The sequence below is a fragment of the Brassica napus genome, chromosome C6 (assembly GCF_020379485.1).
Source record: "Brassica napus cultivar Da-Ae chromosome C6, Da-Ae, whole genome shotgun sequence".
NCBI lineage: Eukaryota > Viridiplantae > Streptophyta > Magnoliopsida > Brassicales > Brassicaceae > Brassica > Brassica napus.
Genome location: NC_063449.1, coordinates 23340441 through 23364183, shown reverse-complemented (window position 1 = coordinate 23364183; position 23743 = coordinate 23340441). Strand labels below are relative to the sequence as shown.

The window sequence follows — 23743 nt, the reverse complement described above, 5'->3', positions numbered from 1 at the left end:
GAATTACCCGAACGGGTTCTATAACCCTATACCAAAATACCCGATCCGAACCCGAATGGGTATTCAAACGCCCACCGCTGTTGGCTCATGATTAACGCATTCCGGCCTTTTCTTTGAGCAACAAATATGACCTCATTTTTTATTTAGGGTAATTGCATCACATAAAAAATTAAGATTAAATATGCCCTCGTTTAATTTTGTAATTCTGTACTGACTAATTAGTAAAACAATCAATAAGACTAATCCCACATTATAATCCCAAAAACTAAGACTAATTTTGTTTCTCCTTTATCTTGACACCATTTTGTGATTTGTTCCTACATAATGTATTAATATTAATATAATTATTAGATTTTAAATTTACATTCGTATGATCTATATTCTTTCGCGTCAACATATCATATGGAGTATAAAGCAGTCATATATTTTTTTTTATCTTTTTAACGTCAAACGGTCATTCTCTTACTCAAATTTGAGGTAGCTTGGGTAACCAGACCGGAATAGAACAATCAATAAAAAGTAACTCTCTATGGAAGGATCTAGCAGTTTTGGCTAAGAAATCTGAAATTTGATTACGCGCTCGTGAAACATAAGTGATGTTGAAATCCGGGAAGCATATATGCAGCGTTGCTATCCTCTCTAATTCCGTTGCAAAGAAGTCATATTTAATGTTGATCCCAGAACACAATTGTATTCACTGTACTATTACATTATATTAAAATAAAAAGTATGAAACTAACTGTTTGATAATATTTAAATACATAACAGTTGGAATGACAACGGTTCTAGATTAGTTTTCATCACCGCAATTACTCCAATACCAAATAACATTTGAATACATAATGATATGCGTATATTTGAATTATACATCTAACTTTATAATACGATTGCAAAATAGAATTCAAATTCATAATAATCTATTGAGTTTGGATAAGGATAACCAAATGATTTAACTCGAACTAAGTTTGTAATAATGATAATTAAGAATAGTTTAGTTAAGCTAATCTTGCATTTGAGTCATCAAACCATATTACATGTCATGTTCCATCCTTTATGTTTAGCTCAACTCAACATAACTTTATCATTTAAAACATGTAGTTGTCTGCTTCTAACAAAAATAAAGTTTAGTGGACGAAGGTCAAACATAACAAATGAAAAGATTTATTAGGTCGGAATAAGTTTGTTTACAAAAATATTTATTTACATCAATGAAAAATATTTAATCTTTCAACATAATATATACAGTGTTTTTTTAGAGTTATAATATATATACAATTGTAAAGACCCAAAAAAGAAGAAGAGAAGTTTATGCTTGAAGGGCAACCTTACAAATGGATGTTTTGAGATCATCATATCGACAACGTTGATAATCAACCAAGACACAGAGTTGCCTTATGGCTTCTCTCTTCTCTTCTCCCAAGCACATCAACTCAACATCTCTCTCCTTCACATTAATCTCAAGCTTTTTGATTCTTCTCATAGCCTTTTCTACACTCATCTTCCCTGTTCCTTCCTCTCCAAGCTTCCCCTCTAGTTTCGATAGCTTCTCCTTTAGCAGAGTTTCTTGTGCTTCACTGCACTCTAGCTTTGCTTCCAGAGTTTCCACCTCATGCTTCATCTTGCTGTTCTTCTCATACACCCACTTTCTAGCTGAATCAATCTCTTTAGCTAATCTTGTGACTTTGGTCGTTAATTCATCGCCTTCTTCAAGCTTTTTTACTATCATCTCTGGTCCAGCAAGCCCATTATCCACCATTTCTTTGATTTTCTCGAATTGGGTTTCAGAGACAGTGTAATCTCCTCTGTTTCCTTGTGTTTGTGTGTTCATATAGTTGTTCTTGCTTTCCAAGTGTATTTGTTCGGCTACATGGATCCTCCTGTACAGTATCCGGATGCGATCTTCCATTTTCATCTGGAAATCTTCAGATAATTCCTCCATTTTCCTCTCGAGAAGATTGGTATTCAGCTTTGAACCAATTGACCAACGTTTCATTAGCTTCTGATCCTCTGAGAACTTGTCAATAACGTCTTTCTGTTCTTTAACAAGTTTCTTTCGGTCCTTGATCTCCATTGATAGCCTGCAAGTCAATCAAAACTCAATGGTAACACACAAACTTCACTTTTAACTCAAGCTACCTTAAAGTATATAACAATCTTTGTTGTTTCCTACCGGTGTATGGTATCTTCTTGTTTCTTACTCTTATCTTCAATTTCATCAATGTTTTTCATCTGTCTCTCTTTTTGTAATGAATCAAGATCGGCAATTCTTGCATGCATCTTGTGATTCTCTTCCCTAAGATGGTCAAGTTTCTGAACTTTGTTCCTCAAAGCTTCCTTTTCTTCAACATTCTTCAGCTCGGCCTTAGCTCGCTTCTCTTTTTCTCCCTCCAAACGCTTCAGTTTCATATGTATCTCCGAAGCTTCATCGGTTTTCTTCTTCAGCTTCGATGCTAATTCATCCTTCTGGTTACGCAACAATGCAACTTCACCTTTTGTCATCAAATGGTTCCTGTCCTCGTTTCTCTTGCCTATGACATTACCCGCCTGTTCCATTTCCTGTTTCAGACTGCTCACCTGTCTCTTCAAATCTTCATTTGTTGACTCTGTCTCTTGTATCTTTCTGAGCATCGCCGCATAATCTGAGCTCAATGTTTCACTAACATTACCGGTGCTGATCTCTGTTTCCTCTGAAGAAAAGTAATCCAAGTCCGAACTAGACCTCGATGAAGAAGCAGCAGCAGCAGCACCCGGTTTTCCTTTTCTTCCACCACTCTCCAAATCATGATGATATAAAGAGTAAAGCAGCTGACACTGCTCGTGAAGGTCGTTGACGATCCCAACAAGCTCCTTCTTGGCAACATTTGGGATCTTGTTTTTGTTTTGGATATACTTCAAGAGTGTAGTAACCTTCTTCTCCACTTCTGCACATGTAGAGCAACATATATATATATATAGAGAGAGAGAGAGTTTGGAAACATTTGCCTCATCATAATCTTAAACTAATGAGCATTGTAAGAAGAGTTCTTACTAACCTTCTTTTGCCTCCTCCATTTTTCTTCTTTTGATTTAAAATGCTCAGGAGCTTAATCACAGATAAAAAGAAGGATCAAACGTTAAAAGAAACTCTGAGAAGAGACACAAAGAAACAAATTTAATTTATTATTTGCATAGAATACATGCGAAACATAGCAGCCTTCTTTTAAACACAAATTTCCAAAATAGCACATTTCTAATTTTATGTCACAAAATAGTCCTCAAAAATTAAAATGACCAAAATAACATTTTATCTTTTGAAAAATTTAATTTTTTTTTATTTTTCAAAATTTGAAATCTTATCCCAAAACCCCACTTCCCAACTCTAAACCCTAAAACCTAAACCCTAAACCCTAATCCTAAACCCTAAACCCTAAATCCTAAACCCTAAACCCTAAATCCTAAACCCCACCCCTTAACTCTAAACCCTAAACTCTAAACCCTAAACCCTAAACCCTAAACCCTAAATACTAAATCATAAACCTCACCCCTTAACTCTAAATCTTAATGTCTAAATTAATTTACAATTGCGGTATAAGTGTATATTTATCTCTTTTGATAAAACATTAAATGTTATTTTGGTCATTTTTATTCTTAAAGACTATATTTGTGACAAAAACTTTTTTAGTGCAATCCTAGTTATTTTCTCTTCTTTTAACTTGACGTGCAAGTTAATCCAAAATAGAAAAAGAAAAATACAACATGATCCTTGAATCAGTTCATTGAGAACAAACTGGAATCTAGTCCTCTCGACCACCCGAACAATTTCCAATTATGAAGTGGCAAAATAATATGGACGTAACAAAAAAAATGCACTGAAATTGAAAAAAAAAAACAAGAAGAACTATAAAAAAAAAATAAACACAAAGAAGCAAGTAAACAGAAAAGTCATGGGATGTAAGTAAAAAAAAAGAATCGTCATATGATCCTAGAATCAATTGCACATAGAACATAATTTGAAACTAGTACTATTCATCAAATCCTTTTTATCACAAGCAGGCTTTTCAACTCACAATTAATTATCATAAGGGATCAGGAAGAAAAAATGGGACACATCCATCCTTTTTGCAGCTTACTTGTGCATCACGACTCATTAGGGTTCCAAAGTAAATAATAGAACGCAGACCTAAATATCAGAAACTAGAGAAATAAATAAATTATTACGAAAGCAGCCACCGCAATTGTTGAAAATAAAAAGATGTGGGATCCGCTGTACTATTTACACAGTAAATCCTACTCTTTAACTTCTATATAAACGATCGATTCGATCGTTTATAAGACACACCTCAACTTCTCTTCTCACTTCTAATAAATACTCTCTATCAGTGTTATTATTTCTACGGATATACATTTTGCCCTTATTTAAATTCTCGCGATACAATAAAATTCCAGTTCTTTTTATATCACGTTATCAGCACGATCGTTCTTCAATTTGAAATACAAATGGAAAACGTAGAGAAGCTCCAATTTCCAGTTTTAGACATCACTGGTACCAACTACATTTCATGGGTTACAAATGTTGAACTTCATCTTGAATCTCTTGGTCTATCCCAGACCGTTAAAGAGAATAATACTTCAACTCCTCAAGAAAAGGCTAAATCGGTGATCTTCCTTAGAAGACACCTTGATGAAAGTATTATTTATGACTATGCCAACATGAGAGACCCTAAAGAGCTATGGAAGTCTCTGAAAGATCGTTTTGATCATCAGAAAGACATAACACTTCCACTTGCTCGGGATGAATGGCAGAGTCTGAGATTTCAAGATTTCGACAAAGTGATGAATTACAATTCTGCTGTGTTAGGAATTGTGGCTAAATTGAGATACTGTGGTGAAACGATCACCGAATCTCAAATGCTTGAGAAGACATACACCACATTCCACAAGAGCCACATCACCCTGCAACAACAGTACAGGTTGCGGGGATATAACAAATTTTCAGAATTGATTGTAGCTCTTCTCATAGCAGAAAAGAACAATGAGCTTCTGATCAAGAATCACATGACCCGTCCAACTGGTTCTAAACCGTTTCCTGAAGCAAACGCATTAGATGCGAAGAAACCACTAAAGGAAAATAATACCTTTCGGGCTCGCGGTCGTCAAAACTACCGTGGACGATGACGAAAGTACAATCCAAAAGATAGGAAGTCATTCCAGTGGGTCCGCTCTGAACAAACCCCTAAGGGAAAAGAACACCAAGGAAATACCTCCCAGAAGCGAGAAGAAGCTTGTTTCAGATGCGGTACTAAGGGACACTGGTCTCGTTTATGTCGTACCCCTGCACACCTTTGCGCTCTATACAAGGAGTCCGTCAAAGGGAAAGAAAAAGAAGTAAACTTTGCATAACACTCTCAGGGTACAACGCACCTCGATGCGTCTGACTTTGTGAATGATTTCGAAGAGACCGCTATCACGGAAGCTTAAGTGCCCATCATGTGACTCTTGAAATTCCACAATTATACCATAAATAATTGTTGTTTGTGGAAGATTAATGTATAATTATTGTGTGTTTTTCACCTTCTTATGTATAATTATTGTGTGTTTAATGTTTCTTAATGATGTATAATATTTTATGAATAATATTATCTTATGTTTTTCTCAGAAATGGACATTACAAATGGAACATCAACCAAGATCAATACTAAAGATATTTGTATACCAGATAGTGGAACAACGCACACTATTCTGAAACATAGAAAATATTTTTCTGAACTAAAACCGACAAATATCACTGTTAACACAATATCGGGTCCTGCAGACTTGATTGAAGGGATTGGTAAAGTCCATTTAACATTACCTAATGGGACAAAATTTTCGATAAATAATGCACTATTTTCTCCAAATTCTAAAAGGAATTTGTTGAGTTTTAAAGACATATATCTTCAAGGATTTGATACTCAGTCTGCAACTGAGGATGGAAAGAAGTATATGTATATTACTCTTGAGAAATCGGGAAAACAAAAGGTATTGGAAAAATTACCAAAACTCTCTTCTGGTCTGCATCATACATATATAAGTGCCCTTGAATCACATTTGGTGATTAAGGAAAATTCTGATGATTTTACACTATGGCATGATCGTCTTGGTCATCCAGGCACTACAATGATGCGAAAAATCATCGAGAACTCACATGGTCATTCACTGAAACCCCAAGAAGTTTATTAAGGGAATAAAATGACATGTATTGCGTGTTCTCTTGGAAAGTTGATTATAAGACCATCGCCAACCAAAATAGAGAAAGAGTTACCAAAGTTTCTTGAACGAATTCAAGGCGATATTTGTGGACCTATACATCCACCTTGTGGACCATTCTATTATTTTATGGTAATGATCGACGCGTCGAGTAGATGGTCACATATTTGTCTATTGTCCTCTCGAAATTTGGCATTTGCGAGATTTTTATCTCAGATAATCAAACTAAGAGCTCAGTTTCCTGATTATCCGATAAAGAGAGTTAGACTAGACAACGCTGGTGAATTTACCTCTCAAGCATTCAATGATTATTGTATGGTAACTGGAATTGATGTTGAACACCCTGTTGCTCATGTTCATACACAAAATGGTTTGGCTGAATCATTAATTAAACGTTTGCAACTGATTGCGAGACCATTGATCATGAAATCTAAACTCCCAACTTCCGTGTGGGGACATGCTATTTTGCATGCAGAAGCACTGATTCGGGTGAGACCAAGTGCATATCACAAATACTCCCCAATACAGTTAGCATTTGGACGAGAACCAAATATTTCTCATTTAAGAATTTTTGGTTGTGTTGTATATGTGCCAATTGTACCTCCCCAACGTACAAAGATGGGACCCCAAAGGAGGTTAGGGATATATGTTGGTTGTGACTCTCCATCAATTATACGATACCTAGAACCGCAAACTGGTGACATGTTTACGGCACGATTTTCCGATTGTCATTTCAACGAGAAAGAATTCCCAACTCTAGGGGGAGACAATAAGCAAATAGGAAAAAAAATCAAATGGAGTGTACCATCGTTATTACACCTTGATCCTCCTATGAAACAGTCAGAACTAGAAGTTCGACGTATCATGCATTTACAAAATATAGCAAATCAGCTACCTGATGCATTTGCTGATACCAAAATGATAACTTAATCACATATACCCGCTGCAAATACTCCTGCTTGTATTGGAATACCACAAAACGGTAGAACGGCAGTTGAGACACGTGAATCAGGAACACGTTTAAAGCGCGGTAGACCTATTGGTTCAAAGGATAAACTTCCTAGAAAACGTAAGGAATGTGAAAAGCATGATACTCCCAAAATAGCGGAAAATATTTTGGAAGAAGCGAATTGTGAATCTAACGACAATATAGAACATCATGAATCTGAAGGAAATCACGAGATTTCTATCAATTACATCCATAATGGAAAGATATGGAAACGAAATGAGATGGATGATATTGATGACGTTTTCTCATACCTTTTAGCAAAGGAAATTAACGAAGAAAACGAAGATCCAGAATCAAAGTTTGTATATGACTGTCAAAAGAGACATGACTGGATAAAATGGAAAGATGCGATTCAAGTCGAACTAGATTCACTTAACAAACGAAATGTATTCGGACCTATTGTGCTTACACCCAAAGATGTAAAACCTGTTGGATACAAATGGGTGTTTGTCCAAAAAAGAAATGAGAAAAACGAGATTACAAGATACAAAGCTCGTCTCGTAGCCCAAGGTTTCTCTCAAAGGCCAGGAATTGATTATGAGGAAATTTATTCTCCTGTTATGGACGCAATCACATTTAAATTCCTGATGAGCCTAGCGGCCAATGAAAATTTAGAAATGCGTCTCATGGATGTCGTTACGGCATATTTATATGGATCATTAGATATTGATATCTACATGAGAATCCCATATTGATTTAAAATGCCAGAAACATTAAATTCCAAACCTAAAGATTTATATGCAATAAAATTGCAAAGATCATTATATGGGTTAAAACAATCTGGACAAATGTGGTATAATCGTCTCAGCAAACACTTAACAAAAGAAGGATACACGAATGATCCTATATGCCCTTGTGTTTTCATAAAGAAAACAACATCCGGATTTGTGATAATCGCGGTGTACGTTGATGATTTTAATATTATTGGAACTCAAAACGAAATCCAAAAGGCATCAAACTATCTGAAAGGAGAATTTGAGATGAAAGATCTCGGGCAGACAAAATATTGTCTACGATTACAAATTGAGCATTATCAAAAGGGTATATTTGTACACCAGTCTACATATACCAAACGAGTATTGAAACGCTTTAACATGGATAAAGAAACTCCTCTTAGCACCCCGATGGTCGTTAGATCACTTAATGTTGAAAATGATCCATTTCGACCACCTGAGGAGAAAGAAGAGATACTTGGTCCGGAAGTACCATATCTAAATGCAATTGGAGCGCTGATGTACCTTGCAAATTGTACACGGCCTGATGTATCATTTGCTGTGAATATTTTGGCAAGATTCAGCTCATCTCCAACTCGAAGACATTGGAATGTGATTAAACATGTTTTTCGTTACCTCCAAGGGACCATTGATTTAAGCTTGTTTTATCCTAAAAGTTCAAAAGGTCAAATGATTGGTTTTGCAGATGCAGGTTATTTGTCAGATCCACACAAAGCTCGATCCCAGACAGGATATGTTTTTACAATTGGAGGCACTGCCATATCTTGGCGTTCTCAGAAGCAGACACTTGTTGCTACTTCTTCAAATCACGCTGAGATCATTGCACTCCATGAAGCAAGTAGAGAATGTGTATGGCTAAGATCAATAAGCCGACACATCTGTTCAAGCAGTGGGATTGACGAAAATACGGAGCCAACTATTCTATATGAAGATAACGCGGCATGTGTTGCTCAAACGAAGGAAGGATATATCAAAAGGGATAGAACCAAACATATACCTCTGAATTTCTTCTCATACACACAAGAGCTCGAGAAGAATAAAAAGATCGAAGTAAAATATGTTCGATCATGCGACAATGTAGCTGACCTCTTCACAAAATCACTCCCTACCTCGGTATTCAGAAAACACATCCATAACATTGGAATGCGTCATCAGAAGGATTTATGATCGCTTATTCGAGGGGGAGCTTACGTGGTTGTACTCTTTTTACCTTACTATGGTTTTTCCCATTGGATTTTACAAGAAAGGTTTTTAACGAGGCAACAAAGACGTTAAGCGAGAATGGATAGTGACACCGGTCCCCAAGGGGGAGTGTTACGAAAGCAGCCACCGCAATTGTTGAAAATAAAAAGATGTGGGGCCCGCTGCATTATTTGCACAGTAAATCCTACTTTTTAATTTCTATATAAACGATCGATTCGATCGTTTATAAGACACACCTCAACTTCTCTTCTCACTTCTAATAAATACTCTCTATCAGTGTTATTATTTCTACGGGTATAAATTTTGCCTTTATTTAAATTCTCGCGATACAATAAAATTCCAGTTCTTTTTATAACATAAATAAATAAATGGTAGAACAATGGACTTTTTTTAATATCGGAATTTTTGTGTGTGTTTAAGAGGGTGAAAACGAAACGAACGTCATGGTTGTCACGAAAATGAAAGCAGGCCCCGTAGGGAAGGTGTGGGATTAAAAAACAACTATGCTAAGACCTGCGCAAACATTATATATATAAATTATTTTATATGTTTATGACATATTATGAAATAATAAATATATATTGAATAATTAAAAAGTCATTATCTACTATTTATATAATTAAATTGGTGCGAACATATAAATAAATTTTATAAATCGAAAAAATGTTTCTTCTATTTGATATAATATATAATTAAATTTAAATGATAGTAACATATATATATGGTATATTTTAATATTAATATTTATTAGATGATGCTTTTTGCTCATATTTTTTTATCATGTGTATCTGTTATAGCAAAAAAAAACTAAATTAGTGATAACAAAAATTTAAATGTGAGATTAATGGTTTAAGTAATTTATAATATTTAAAAAATTAAGTTGTCAATATTTTTTCAAATTTTTTTATCAAAAAACTGTTCAAAGTAAATTTCAAAATTAAAATCTTTATGTATTTTTATATGGCATATAGTTTAATTTAAAATGATACATATATTTATATATTTTTTATTTTTGAGACTTATTAAATGAGACTTTCAACTTATATTATTTTTTTATTATTTGTATCATGTCATAACAAAAGTTTTAAATCATAGATCACAAAATTTGAATGTGAAACTTTTAACAGTTTTAGTAATTTATACTCGTTTTTAAAAATTCAAAATATAATATATAAATAATTTTTTTAATTTTTATTATATGGTTATTATGATTATTTAATTTCTTTTAATAGCTTAAAATTAAACAAATATAATTATAATACACACTTATTTTTATCAAATCTTTATTATTCAAAATCATTAATTACCATATATACTTTAGTTACATTAGGCAATTCCGTAATCTTATTTAAGGAAATAATGAAGCACATTAATAATGTATTTATTGTGGTTTAATAAAAAACTTATTATATATTTAGATGAAACAATCTATTTTTCTAAGGATTCTAAGAATCATTATAGAGATGACACGTGGCTACAAAAAAATGTTGCAATGCTTCTCGAATAATATATAGGGGATAATAAACATGGCTCCACATTCCACCGTTTGATTCCATACCACAATTAAACAAAAAAGAAGTACCTGAAGTTGAAGACTATTTTTGACCGGAGGATCTAATATTGTTTCTCCGTCCTTCCGGCAGAGAAAACTGAAATTGAAACAACGATCTGACTATTCGAAGATAAAATAGTTAAATGGGATGGGAGTCACAGATCAAACGAGAGGTTGATAGTATCAGTGGCATACTTTTTTTTAAAAAAAAGTTATAAATAAAAAAACATAATTACAAAATTAGAAGGTGTTTCTTTTTGTCTTGCGAGAGAGGGAATTCGAAATTTGGCACTACTTGTTTTCTCAAATGCCATTCAAGTTTCGCTATAATTACGAAAATACCCAGTTATAATGATCTCTCGTCGATGTTTTGGGCCAAGGGACGTATTTGGCTCAGTATCCACTCATCCAGCTTAGGGATGTTACCCTCCCACGTGGTATACATATATAATGGCTTGACCTCCAAGTTACACTAATTTTGTTTTGCGAGACTTGAGCGTTAATAATGAGTTTGACAAATATAGAAATGTATTTGTTCTTTTTAGGTCTACTATTATTTCAACCATCATTAGTAAAACAAATTTTGTAAAAATGTTTTTTAAGGGTAGGTGTATAAATTTCCTATTACCTGATTTTAACTGCTGCTTGTGCATTCCTTAACTAGCTAGCATGTGTATTAATAATAATCAGAGCCTTGTCCTCCACCGAACTTTTCTTTATACTGTTGCAATTCCCGTGATCATAACAAAAGCAATTTCCGTGATCATAACAAAAGATTGTGTCCCATATTTTCTAAACCGGAAAAACGCAACCCAAAGGTTTTATACAAAAAAAGAACGAAAACAGTAACAGAATGGGTTTGTTTTTTTTGCTAACACACAATAACAAGATTATTGCTAAATCATAAAGGATGAGTGGCGATGTACAGAGAACTAAGAAAGCATACAAAACACAAACTCACAGATTTGTTATAATTCTAGTTAATCGTACTCCTCCTCAGAAGTAGCAAGCTTCTGCTTCTTCCATTTGTAAGCAGCTTCAAGAATCTTGAGGTTCGTTGTCTGTGATTCTTCTGGATATAGATAGTCAATGTACTCTTCATACCTGCCAATGACCAACAAAAGATAATCATTAGGCTTACCATCCGATTATCACATACGAGTATCACATTCTCGAGAAATATATATGCAAGCAAAACGTACTCTGTAGAGCCATCTTCTCTTGTGATCGGCTTTCTCTTCTTGAGCTTCTTCGGGAGCTTAGATTGTACAACACTCACGTCCCCGAGATTACCAAAGTTAGTCCCTTCAAAGTTTTCAGTGAGGTTCACTTCTTTAGCTTTGCTTTTCTTGGACTCTTGATATAACTTACAGAGATGTAGAGGAGTACGACAGGTACGGGACCAATGTCCTTTACATCCACATCTGTAACACACTGTCCCACGCTTCTGGGTGGTATCCTCTTGAGTTTCTTTACCCTTAGAAACTTGTTCGGATCTAACCCACTTGTTAGATCCCTTCCATTTGGGATTGTAAGTTTTTTCACGTTTATTATTGAAACGGCGACCATAACCTCGATTGGACTGGTTCCTTCTTTCTGAATTTTCTACCGCCGTAGCATTCACTTCAGGGAATGCTTTGGCTCCCGTAGGTCGGGAATTGTGGTTTTTGATTAAGAGCTCATTGTTCTTTTCAGCCAACATGAGCGCAACCATCAATTCAGAAAATTTCGTGTACCCGCATTTTCTGTAAATTTCGGGCAAGAAGTGAAGCTGTTTGTGGAAAGTGTTATATGTTTTATTCATCATTTCTGCCTCAGAGACATGATTACCACAATACTTCAGAAGTGCAACTATCCTCACGACAGCGAAATTGTAATCCTCAACCTTTTGAAAATTTTGGAACCTCAGTTTTTTTCACTCTTCTAAAGCGTGAGGGAGGTTGATTTGTCTCTGGTTATCGAACCTTTCTTTTAAAGTTTGCCACAGTTCAGCTGGGTCCTCGACGTTTGCATAGTCGTGCGTTAGATTTTCATCTAAATGCTTCTTCAGGAAGATTATCGCTTCGGATATATGCTCGGGTGGTGATTTGTTACCGATTACAATTGTTTCGGTTATCTTTTTCATCACCAGAAATGGTTTCACGTTTTTGATTCACCCGACGTAATTTTCGCTAGTTATTTTTAGGGCCGGGAACTGGAGTTTCTCGATGTTTGCCATTTGTATTTCTAAAACACAAAATAAAATATTTTATTAGAATTTCGTAATTTTAAAACGAACCATTTATATTGATAATACACGCAATTACAAGGAGAAGCAACGCATAGAAAATTAAACCGACATTAAGCGCAAATTCTCGAGGAGCAAATTCTCCAATAAAAAGACCATACATAGAAGTAAAAATAAAAATTGCACATAAGACCAAAAATATGCGAATCATCTTTTTTGCAATGAAAAACCGGGATGGAGTGATTTGAAAATATTTGACAGAAGATGAAATGTTTTGGATGAAGTAAATGGGTAAAGTATGAGTTGTATTTATAGATGAAAATCACTGTTCATGACCGTTGGAGAAAGGTAAAAATTTTGAAATTTTTTTTTTGTGACCGTTGGTGTTAAATCGAGTGCACCAAAAATCAGTATGAAAATATCGTATTAAACAGTCAATCAAATCTATAAAATTTCATAAAAAGTAAAAAAATATGGCAATAAAATATTTATGTTATGACAATAAATCATGCGACGGCTCAGCCGGTCAATGCAGAGTAATAAATAAATTATACGGCGGCTCGGCCGACCAATTAATAATAAACAGAATATAAGGCGGCTCGGCCGACCAATAAATAATAAATAGAATATAAGGCGGCTCGGCCGACCAATAAATAATAAACAGAATATAAGGCGGCTCGGCCGACCAATAAATTAGAAAAATTACTAATAAATAATATAGGCGGTAATCCAGCCATTATAACATGATATAAATAATAGTAGAGGCGGTATACCGATCATTATAGCAGGGTATAAATGATACAAATAAATTTTATCAAATTGAAGAACGATCGTGCTGATAACGTGTTATAAAAAGAACTGGAATTTTATTGTACCGCAGGAATTTAAATAAGAGCAAAATTTATACCCGTAGAATTTTTAACACTGATAGAAAGAGTTTATTATAGAGAGAAGAGAAGGTTGAGGGATGATTTATAAACGATTATAGAAGTTAAAAAGTAGGATTTACTGTACAAATAGTGCAGCGGACCCCATATTTTTTTATTTTCAACAATTGCGGTGGCTGCTTTCGTAACAAATGGAGTGTTACGAAAGCAGCCACCGCAATTGTTGAAAATAAAAAGATGTGGGGTCTGCTGCACTATTTGCACAGTAAATCTTACTTTTTAACTTCTATATAAACGATCGATTCGATCGTTTATAAATCATCCCTCAACCTTCTCTTCTCTCTATAATAAACTCTTTCTATCAGTGTTAAAAATTCTACGGGTATATATTTTGCCCTTATTTAAATTCCCGCGATACAATAAAATTCTAGTTCTTTTTATAACACGTTATCAGCACGATCGTTCTTCAATTTGGTAAAATTTATTTGTATAATTTATACCCTGCTATATTGGTCGGTATGCCGCCTCTACTATTATTTATATCATGTTATAATGGTCGGAATACCGCCTATATTATTTATTAGTAATTTATTTAATTTATTGGTCGGCCGAACCGCCTTATATTCTGTTTATTATTTATTGGTCGGCCGAGCCGCCTTATATTCTGTTTATTATTTATTGGTCGGCCGAGCCGCCTTATATTCTGTTTATTATTAATTGGTCGGCCGAGCCGCCGTATAATTTATTTATTACTCTGCATTGACCGGCTGAGCCGTCGCATTATTTATTGTAATAACATAAATATTTCATTGCCATATTTTTTTACTTTTTATGAAATTTTATAGATTTGATTGACTGTTTAATACGATAGTTTCAAACTGATTTTTGGTGCACTCGATTTAACACCAACGGTCACAAAGAAAAATTTTCAAATTTTTTACCTTTCTCCAACGGTCATAAACAGTGATTTTCATCTATAAATACAACTCATACTTCACTCATTTACTTCATCCAAAACATTTCATCTTCTCTCAAATATTTTCAAATCGCTCCATCCCGGTTTTTCATTGCAAGAAAGATGATTCGCATATTTTTGGTCTTATGTGCAATTTTTATTTTTGCTTCTATGTATGGTCTTTTTATTGGAGAATTTGCTCCTCGAGAATTTGCGCTTAATGTCGGTTTAATTTTTTATGAGTTGCTTCTCCTTGTAATTGCGTGTATTATCAATATAAATGGTTCGTTTTAAAATTACGAAATTCTAATAAAATATTTTATTTTGTGTTTTAGAAATACAAATGGCAAACATCGAGAAACTCCAGTTCCCGGCCCTAAAAATAACTAGCGAAAATTACGTCGGGTGGATCACAAACGTGAAACCATATCTGGTGATGAAAAAGATAACCGAAACAATTGTAATCGGTAACAAATCACCACCTGAGCATATAGCCGAAGCGATAATCTTCCTGAAGAAGCATTTAGATGAAAATCTAACGCAAGACTATGCAAACATCGAGGACCCAGCTGAACTGTGGCAAACTTGAAAAGAAAGGTTCGATAACCAGAGACAAATCAACCTCCCTCACGCTCTAGAAGAGTGGAAAAATCTGAGGTTCCAAGATTTTCAAAAGGTTGAGGATTACAATTCCGCTGTCCTGAGGATAGTTGCACTCCTGAAGTATTGTGGTAATCCTGTCTCTGAGGCAGAAATGATGAATAAAACATATAACACTTTCCACAAACAGCTTCACTTCTTGCCCGAAATTTACAAAAAATGCGGGTACACGAAATTTTCTGAATTGATGGTTGCACTCATGTTGGCTGAAAAGAACAATGAGCTCTTAATCAAAAACCACAATTCCCGACCTACGGGAGCCAAAGCATTCCCTGAAGTGAATGCTACGGCGGTAGAAAATTCAGAAAGAAGGAACCAGTCCAATCGAGGACATTGGTCCCGTACATGTCGTACTTCTCCACATCTCTGTAAGTTATATCAAGAGTCCACGAAAGGCAAAGCTAAAGAAGTGAACCTCACTGAAAACTTTGAAGGGACATTGTACCTCGATGCCTCCGACTTCGCAAATGAGCTGGACTAGATTACTCCTGAAGAGAGCCAAAATGCGTATAATAAGACTACTGAATAGTTTTCAGTATAGTCATGTATAATTATTACATTTCCTGTTTTAAACAAATAATGATGTTTTTAACGTCACCTTAATGTATGCTTATTGTGTGTTTCCTTATATGATTATTATATGAATGAATTTTATGTTTTTCTTTTATTAACATTTATGACAATTTCAGAAATGGATCAGAATGCTAATGAAGCAAAATCCAAGAAACGGATTCGTGATATATGCATACCAGATAGTGGAACAACGCACACTATTCTGAGACAAAAGAGATATTTCTCCGATATAAAACCGACAAGAATTTTCGTCAATACAATATCAGATCCTGCAGACGTGATTGAAGGGACTGGTAAAGCAAACTTTACGTTGCCGAATGGAACAAAATTTTCCATAAATAATGCTCTATATTCTCCAAGTTCTAAAAGGAAATTGTTGAGTTTTAAAGACATATATCTTCACGGATATGATACTCAGTCTGCAACTGAGGATGGAAAGAAATACATGTATGTAACCTCTAAGAAATGTGGCAGAAAACACATATTGGAAAAGTTTCCAGAACTTCCTTCGGGGCTACGTCATACTTATATCGATGAGATCGAATCAAATCTTGTAGTAAAACGGAACCCAGAAGAGTTCACATTATGGCATGATCGCCTTGACCATCCAGGCACTACAATGATGCGTAAAATCATAGAAAGTTCACATGGTCATTCACTGAAAATCCAGAAGATTTCTCAAGGGAATAAAATGACATGTGTTCCATGTTCTCTAGGAAAATTGATCGTAAGGCCATCGCCCACCAAAATCGATAAAGAATCACCAAAGTTCCTTGAAAGAATTCAAGGCGATATATGTGGACCTATACACCCACCTTGTGGACCATTGCACTATTTTATGGTATTAATTGACGCATCCAGTAGATGGTCACACGTTTGTCTATTATCATCTCGAAATGTGGCATTTGCGAGATTTCTAACTCAGATAATCAAACTGCGAGCACAGTTTCCTGATTATACTATTCAAAGAGTTAGACTAGACAACGCTGGTGAATTCACATCCCTAGCATTCAATGACTATTGTATGGTAATGGGAATTGAAGTTGAACATTCGGTTGCTCATGTTCATACGCAAAATGGTTTGGCTGAATCTTTAATTAAGCGTCTGCAATTGATTGCAAGACCATTGATCATGAGATCAAAACTTCCAACCTCTGTATGGGGACATGCCATTTTGCATGCAGCAGCACTCATTCGGATCAGACCGAGTGCATACCATAAGTATTCCCCACTACAGTTAGCGTTTGGTCGAGAATCAAACATTTCCCACTTTAGAATCTTTGGTTGTGCGGTATATGTGCCTGTAGCACCACCGCAACGTACAAAGATGGGACCACAAAGAAGATTGGAAATATATGTTGGTTGTGATTCTCCATCAATTATACGATATCTAGAACCACAGACTGGTGACGTTTTTACGGCACGTTTCACTGATTGTCATTTTGATGAGAAAGTACTCCAGTTCTAGGGGGAGAAAACAAAAATGTACAAAATGACATCAAATGGAGTGTACCTTCATTACTATATCTTGACCCTCCTACTAAAGAGTCTGAACTAGAAGTTCGACGAATCATGCATTTACAGAGTATAGCTAATCAGCTACCTGATGCATTTGCGGATACCAAGACGGTAACTAAATCTCATATACCAGCCGTGAATGCTCTTGCTTGTATCAAAATATCAAATGAGCAAGGAAAAGCGGACGATACACGAGAGTCTAAAACACGCCTGCAGCTTGGCAGACCTGCTGGTTCTAAGAATAAAAATCCTAGAAAACAAAAGGATGTCAAGATAAATGACACATCCAAAATAGCAGAAAGTATTTTGGAAGAAACAAATAATGAGGATACTGAGAAAATTGAGCATATCATGAGTCGGAAAGTAATCATGAAATTTCTATCAACTACATCCATAATAAAAGGATATGGAATAGAAATGAACAAAATGAACTTGATGATGCTTTCTCATATATTGTGTCAAGTGAAATAAATGAAGAAGTCGATGATCCAGAACCAAAATCTGTCTATGAATGTCAAAAGAGACATGATTGGGAACAATGGAAAGATGCAATACAAGCCGAACTTGATTCGCTTAATAAACGAGAAGTATTCGGATCTATTGTGCCCACACCTGCAGATGTGAGACCAGTTGGGTACAAATGGGTTTTCGTTCGAAAACGAAATGAGAAAAATGAGGTTACGAGATACAAAGCTCGTCTAGTGGCTCAAGGTTTTTCTCAAAGACCTGGAATCGATTATGAAGAAACATATTCTCCAGTTATGGATGCTATTAAATTTAGATTCCTGATGAGTCTAGCAGCTGATAAAAATCTAGAGATGCGTCTCATGGATGTTGTTACAGCTTATCTATATGGATCATTAGATACTGATATCTACATGAAAGTTCCTGATGGATTTAAAATGCCAGAAGCATTAAGTTCCAAACCTAAAGAGTTATGGGTTAAAGCAATCTGGACGTATGTGGTATAATCGTCTCAGTGATCATTTAATAAAAGAAGGATATGTGAATGATCCTATATGCCCATGTGTTTTCATCAAGAAAACAATATCCGGATTTGTAATAATCGCGGTATATGTTGATGATCTTAACATTATCGGAACTCAAAAGGAAATACAAAAGGCATCAGACTATCTCAAAGGAGAATTTGAGATGAAAGATCTTGGACAGACACAGTATTATCTTGGCATACAAATAGAACATTCACAAAATGGTATATTTGTGCATCAATCCACATACACTAAAAGAGTGTTGAAACGATTTAACATGGATAAATCAACTCCTCTTAGTACTCCGATGGTCGTTAGGTCACTTAATATTGAAAGTGACCCATTTCGACCACCTGAGGAGAAAGAAGAGATACTTGGTCCGGAAGTACCATATCTAAGTGCAATTGGAGTGCTGATGTACCTTGCAAATTGTACACGGCCTGATGTATCATTTGCTGTGAATCTTTTGGCAAGATTCAACTCATCTCCAACTCGAAGACATTGGAATGGGATTAAACATGTCTTTCGTTAGCTTCAAGGAACAACTGATTTAGGCTTGTTTTATCCTAAAAGTTCAAAAGGTCAAATGATTGGTTTTGTAGATGCAGATTATTTGTCAGATCCACACAAAGCTCGATCCCAGACATGATATGTTTTTACAATTGGAGGCACTGCCATATCTTAGCGTTCTCAGAAGCAGACACTTGTTGCTACTTCTTCAAATCACGCTGAGATCATTGCACTCTATGAAACAAGTAGAGAATGTGTATGGCTAAGATCAATAAGCCGACACATCTGTTCAAGCAGTGGGATTGACGAAAATACGGAGCCAACTATTCTATATGAAGATAACGCGGCATGTGTTGCTCAAACGAAGGAAGGATATATCAAAAGCGATAGAACCAAACATATACCTCCGAAGTTTTTCTCATACACTCAAGAGCTCGAAAAGAATAAAGAGATCGAAGTAAAATATGTTTGATCATGCGACAATGCAGCTGACCTCTTCACAAAATCACTCCCTACCTCGGTATTTAGAAAACACATCCGTAAGGCTAACTTATAAACGTAAATTAATAAGAAATTGGATTAACGCTGATCCCTTTACAGTGCCGGGTCTAAGTTGGTAACTCATGGAATTGGGTGAGACGAGAAATATCATGTGGAGCCACCTCAGCAAGTTAGGAAAAGCACAAACCTCTAGAACGATAAAAGACAGCTATGATAGCTCAGAAAATATGAGTTGTTACTTTTTGTTCTTATTTTACCCCTTTTAACAAACTACATAAATAATACAGTTTCAAATAAACCGATCTCGATCCGATCTTAAATAAGCATATTATAAACTATATTTTAGAAAGGAATTTACTGCCTAGCAAAACGGTAAATATAGGGAGGAGTTTCTAGTTTCTCTTACCCCTTTTCCTTAGAGCTCCAGGGAAGATCCAGAATCAGCTTAATGGGTTCAGCCTGTATGGATAAGGGAAAAGATCAATGTATAATTTTGAGGAATAAATTTGTGGGAAAAAAGTTACGAGGATTCGAAGCAGTTAATTAGTGGAAACTTCTTAATGACAAATCTTGGTAACATGATAGCAAAATCTAATGTATCAATTTCAGATAGCAAAACAATCAAGTGTGAAAAGGGAAGCTCGTGACATTTATTTACCTTATAAACTTGATCGCTTCTTTACCGAAACTGGGAGATCAGCGATAAACTCTGTATGATTGATTAACTGCAAATGATCAGATGTGAAATTAGAATAATCTGAGAAAAAATTAAGAAGCAAAGGTATGAACTAATCCAGTAAAGAAAATCATCATCATCGACGAAGAAAAAGAAAGTTATGTTTTCATCTAACACTAGCGTAAACTAAATCGAAGAATCAAGAGACCTAAGTACTTGCTCAAATCAACGATAATCTAAACCACGCAGAGAAATCGAAGCTACCAAAATCAGCGAGAAGTTGTACCCGGAGACGGTACTGCTAGGGAGAATCGAGATCACGAAAACTTGAAGAAGAAGAAGAAACGAAAGAGAGGAGGAGGAGAATCTCTCTCTCTCTCAATCTCTGTGTTTCAACGATGAAAAGATTACGAAATTGAAAATCGATGCGAGGGAGGGAGAGAGATTGAAGAAGAAGAAGAAGAATAATAAAGTGATTTGGTTTTGGACTTATGTGGGAGAACAGTTAGGAACACATAAAATTTGTTATAAACCGTTTAGTGATAGACCCATTTATCAGTTCGTGTAGCAAGACGGACCAAACCCCTCCGCAGGATCATACTGGCGCCTATCTACTCTTGTGTTTATCTACATTATAGTTGGTGTTTATCTTATGTATTGCTAGTCATTATCTAGTTAAGGATAAGTACGATCTCATGTCGATCCAGTACTTAGACCGTCATTACCATATGTATATAAAGACCAGTTGGTCGACCTAATAATACACACAAGTTCCCCTCTTCATTCACAACACGTTATCAGCACGACCTTGTCTCTAAACCCCTCCAAAAATCCACCACCCATAACTCAGAAACCAAACGATCTCTTGCTATTTTCCAGCGACTCCTAAAGCTCTTCCAGTCGCCTCCTTTTCTCTCTGTCAGCAACCAGCAGCAGCTCTCTCTCTTCACAGACCGTTCAACTCATCACAAAAGGTTCAGGTATCTTCAGAAAACTCAAAACAAACCAAAAAGGATTTAAACCCTCAGCCGCATACATACAGCTACATCTAGCCGTATGTCTTTGCAGAATAAAATCTAAAACCCTAATCTATTTTCAAAGCTTAAATCTCGTCTTGTTTCACCCTGTTTAAGCTTGTTTGATTTTTTTTAATCTTCCTGATGTGAGTTAATTGCTAGAACCTTTTAGGTTGACAATTACACCAATTTTTTTACGTATCCGACTGCTGCATCAACTTAATCTGATTGTTTGCTTGCATTAGAAACTTGTTCTTGAATGTTTAAAGTCTTTCTCTGATATGTTGAAATCGACTAGAACCTGTCTCAAATTTGAAAGAATTTTTTTAATATTTTTAAGATAAATCCGATTTTTCTTACAGATAAATCTGAAATTTTAAAGATAAATCCGATTTATTTTGATAAATCCGACTGAAAACAATATATTATATATTTTAATTCGATTTTCCTATTTTTTTAAACCTTATATCTTTATCTTAAAAAAAAAAAAGGATTTTCAGCATTTATCAGAAAAATATCGATTTATTTTTTTCCTAATCCTACTAGGAATAGGAATTGCTAGTATTTATCTGAAAATAAATAAATTTCGGATTATTACTGATATACTAGCATTATCAAATCATTATATTTAATCTGATAAATATCGAAAACAAATAAAAGTAAGAAATGATTGCATTTTTTTTTGAAAATGTATACTAATCTGATTTCATGCATGGATTTAACTTTATCTCGATTTTGTATAGGTTTAACTTTACCTTCCTGCATATCACATGAAATCATCTGATTAGGATAGATCATTCATACTGATTAGTTTACTTTCATGTCGAAAATTGATAAAACTGATCAGATTTCATGCAATGGATTTAACTTTATCCTAGATGTATAGGTTTAACTTTACCTTCCTGCATATACATGAAATCGTTTGGATCATTGAAAAAAAAATATTGTTATTTACTTGCATTGCTTGTATCCGACTGAAAGAGTATGTGAATGATCCGATTATTTTCTTACTAATGGGGATAAACTACAAATATTTTTCAGATGTCAAAGATTGCGAATCTTGATTTCAGTGCTTTGAAAAGCAATGGTGACAACTACCTGGAATGGGCGCTTGATGCAAAGATCATGCTGCGATCAAAAGATCTTGGTGACACAATCACCAAAGATAACAATTCCAGTGACAAAGACAAGTATATAGCTATCTACATGATACACCACCATCTCCAAGAGAACTTGAAAACTCAGTACATGACCATGGAAAATCCATATGACCTTTGGATCGCTTTACAGCGAAGATATGACCACCAGAAAACGGTGTTGCTTCCAAAGGCTCAATATGATTGGAAACACATAAGGTTCTTGGACTACAAATCAGTAGACGAGTACAACTCAGTCTTGTTCAGAATTGTGTCATTGTTAAGGTTATGTGGTGAAAAAGTAACCGAGGAAGAGATGCTTAATAAAACTCTTTCCACGTTTCCTCAAACAGAGAGAGGAATTTCGCCACATATACTGAGTTGATAGAATGTCTCTTGTTGGCTGAAGCTAACAACGAACTGTTATTGAAAAACAGTGAGATGAGACCTCCTGGTACAGCTCCATTACCCGACATCTCTAAGCTGGCTATAGAGCCAAAGAAAGAGAGTAACCTTGTCCAACACAATGACCATCCCGGTCCAAACCATGGACGAAGTCAAGGACGAGGTCGTGGTTCTTTTAAAGCACACGGGCGAGGACGTGGTCGCGGTACCACACCCGGCTTTAGCCGTGGTCGTGGCCGAGGCCGTAGTGTGTCTTTTAAACCACAGATCAAAGCTGATCGATGCCACAGATGTGGTATGGGTAATCATTGGGCAAAGAATTGCCGAACTCCTAAGCATTTGTGTGAGCTTTACATGGAGAGCTTAAAAAGAAACCCGGAAGCTAACATGGTTCGAGACCCGGGATATGATGGTGATGATGATGATGACTTGGAAGACGTCCAGGATCACCAGCACGAGTCAGACAAAGTTGATCACATGGAGTTTGAAACTTCAGACATACTGAAATAAGGAATTAAAATTTCATATCGTTTTTTTTTTATTGTTTTCCCCTGGATTTGGTGTTCTTTAAGATTGTTTATCAGTGTTTGGCTTTGGATTTAACTTTATCCTTATGAATGAATAAAATTCTTTTCATTTCTCATATGCCTAAGAATTAGATCATTAAAGATACCATCTCTGAAAATTTTATTATTGTTCATTAACTTTATGATTATTGTTTTGAAGAATGAAAAGTAGAATGGATACAATCGTGGTGGACAGTGGCACCAGCCACACCATTTTGAGAGACAAACGATTTTTCATACATCTCAAACATAAGGTAGCTAACATCACCACTATAGCTGGCACGGCTAGCTTAATTGAAGGCTATGGCCACGCCAATATCTTATTGCCAAAAGGTACACATCTTGAGATTGAAGATGCTTTGTACTCACCTAGCTCAAACAGAAGTCTATTGAGCTTTAAA

The 23743-nt window shown here is 35.3% G+C and overlaps 4 protein-coding genes across 5 annotated transcripts; 2 read left to right on the top strand and 2 right to left on the bottom strand.

Moving 5' to 3' along the window:
• Positions 1 to 1145: 1145 nt before the first annotated feature.
• Positions 1146 to 10854, bottom strand: LOC106403940 (COP1-interactive protein 1-like). Of its 2 annotated transcripts, XM_013844717.3 has the most exons (4): positions 10754 to 10854; positions 3033 to 3082; positions 2171 to 2921; positions 1146 to 2078 (listed from the first exon to the last, which is right to left on the bottom strand). In XM_013844717.3, exons 2-4 carry the CDS (start codon positions 3049 to 3051, stop codon positions 1307 to 1309), a joined length of 1542 nt encoding a protein of 513 aa, XP_013700171.2. In that variant the 5' UTR covers positions 3052 to 3082; positions 10754 to 10854; the 3' UTR covers positions 1146 to 1306. The 2 variants fall into 2 exon arrangements, with proteins under 2 accessions (XP_013700171.2, XP_048616969.1); XM_048761012.1 differs by lacking the exon at positions 10754 to 10854 and having other exon boundaries at positions 3033 to 3301.
• Positions 4477 to 5154, top strand: LOC106403941. Its single transcript, XM_013844718.2, has one exon. It carries the CDS (start codon positions 4477 to 4479, stop codon positions 5152 to 5154), a length of 678 nt encoding a protein of 225 aa, XP_013700172.1.
• Positions 10855 to 11527: 673 nt separating the features above from the next.
• Positions 11528 to 13316, bottom strand: LOC111198348 (crooked neck-like protein 1). The gene is made up of 2 exons (XM_022718181.2): positions 11926 to 13316; positions 11528 to 11827 (listed from the first exon to the last, which is right to left on the bottom strand). The coding sequence occupies exons 1-2, from the start codon at positions 12528 to 12530 to the stop codon at positions 11704 to 11706; spliced, it is 729 nt and encodes a 242-aa protein (XP_022573902.2). The 5' UTR covers positions 12531 to 13316; the 3' UTR covers positions 11528 to 11703.
• Positions 13317 to 22276: 8960 nt separating this feature from the next.
• On the top strand, positions 22277 to 23286 carry LOC106403942. The gene is made up of 2 exons (XM_013844719.3): positions 22277 to 22656; positions 22809 to 23286. The coding sequence occupies exons 1-2, from the start codon at positions 22277 to 22279 to the stop codon at positions 23284 to 23286; spliced, it is 858 nt and encodes a 285-aa protein (XP_013700173.3).
• The last annotated feature ends 457 nt before the right edge of the window (positions 23287 to 23743 follow it).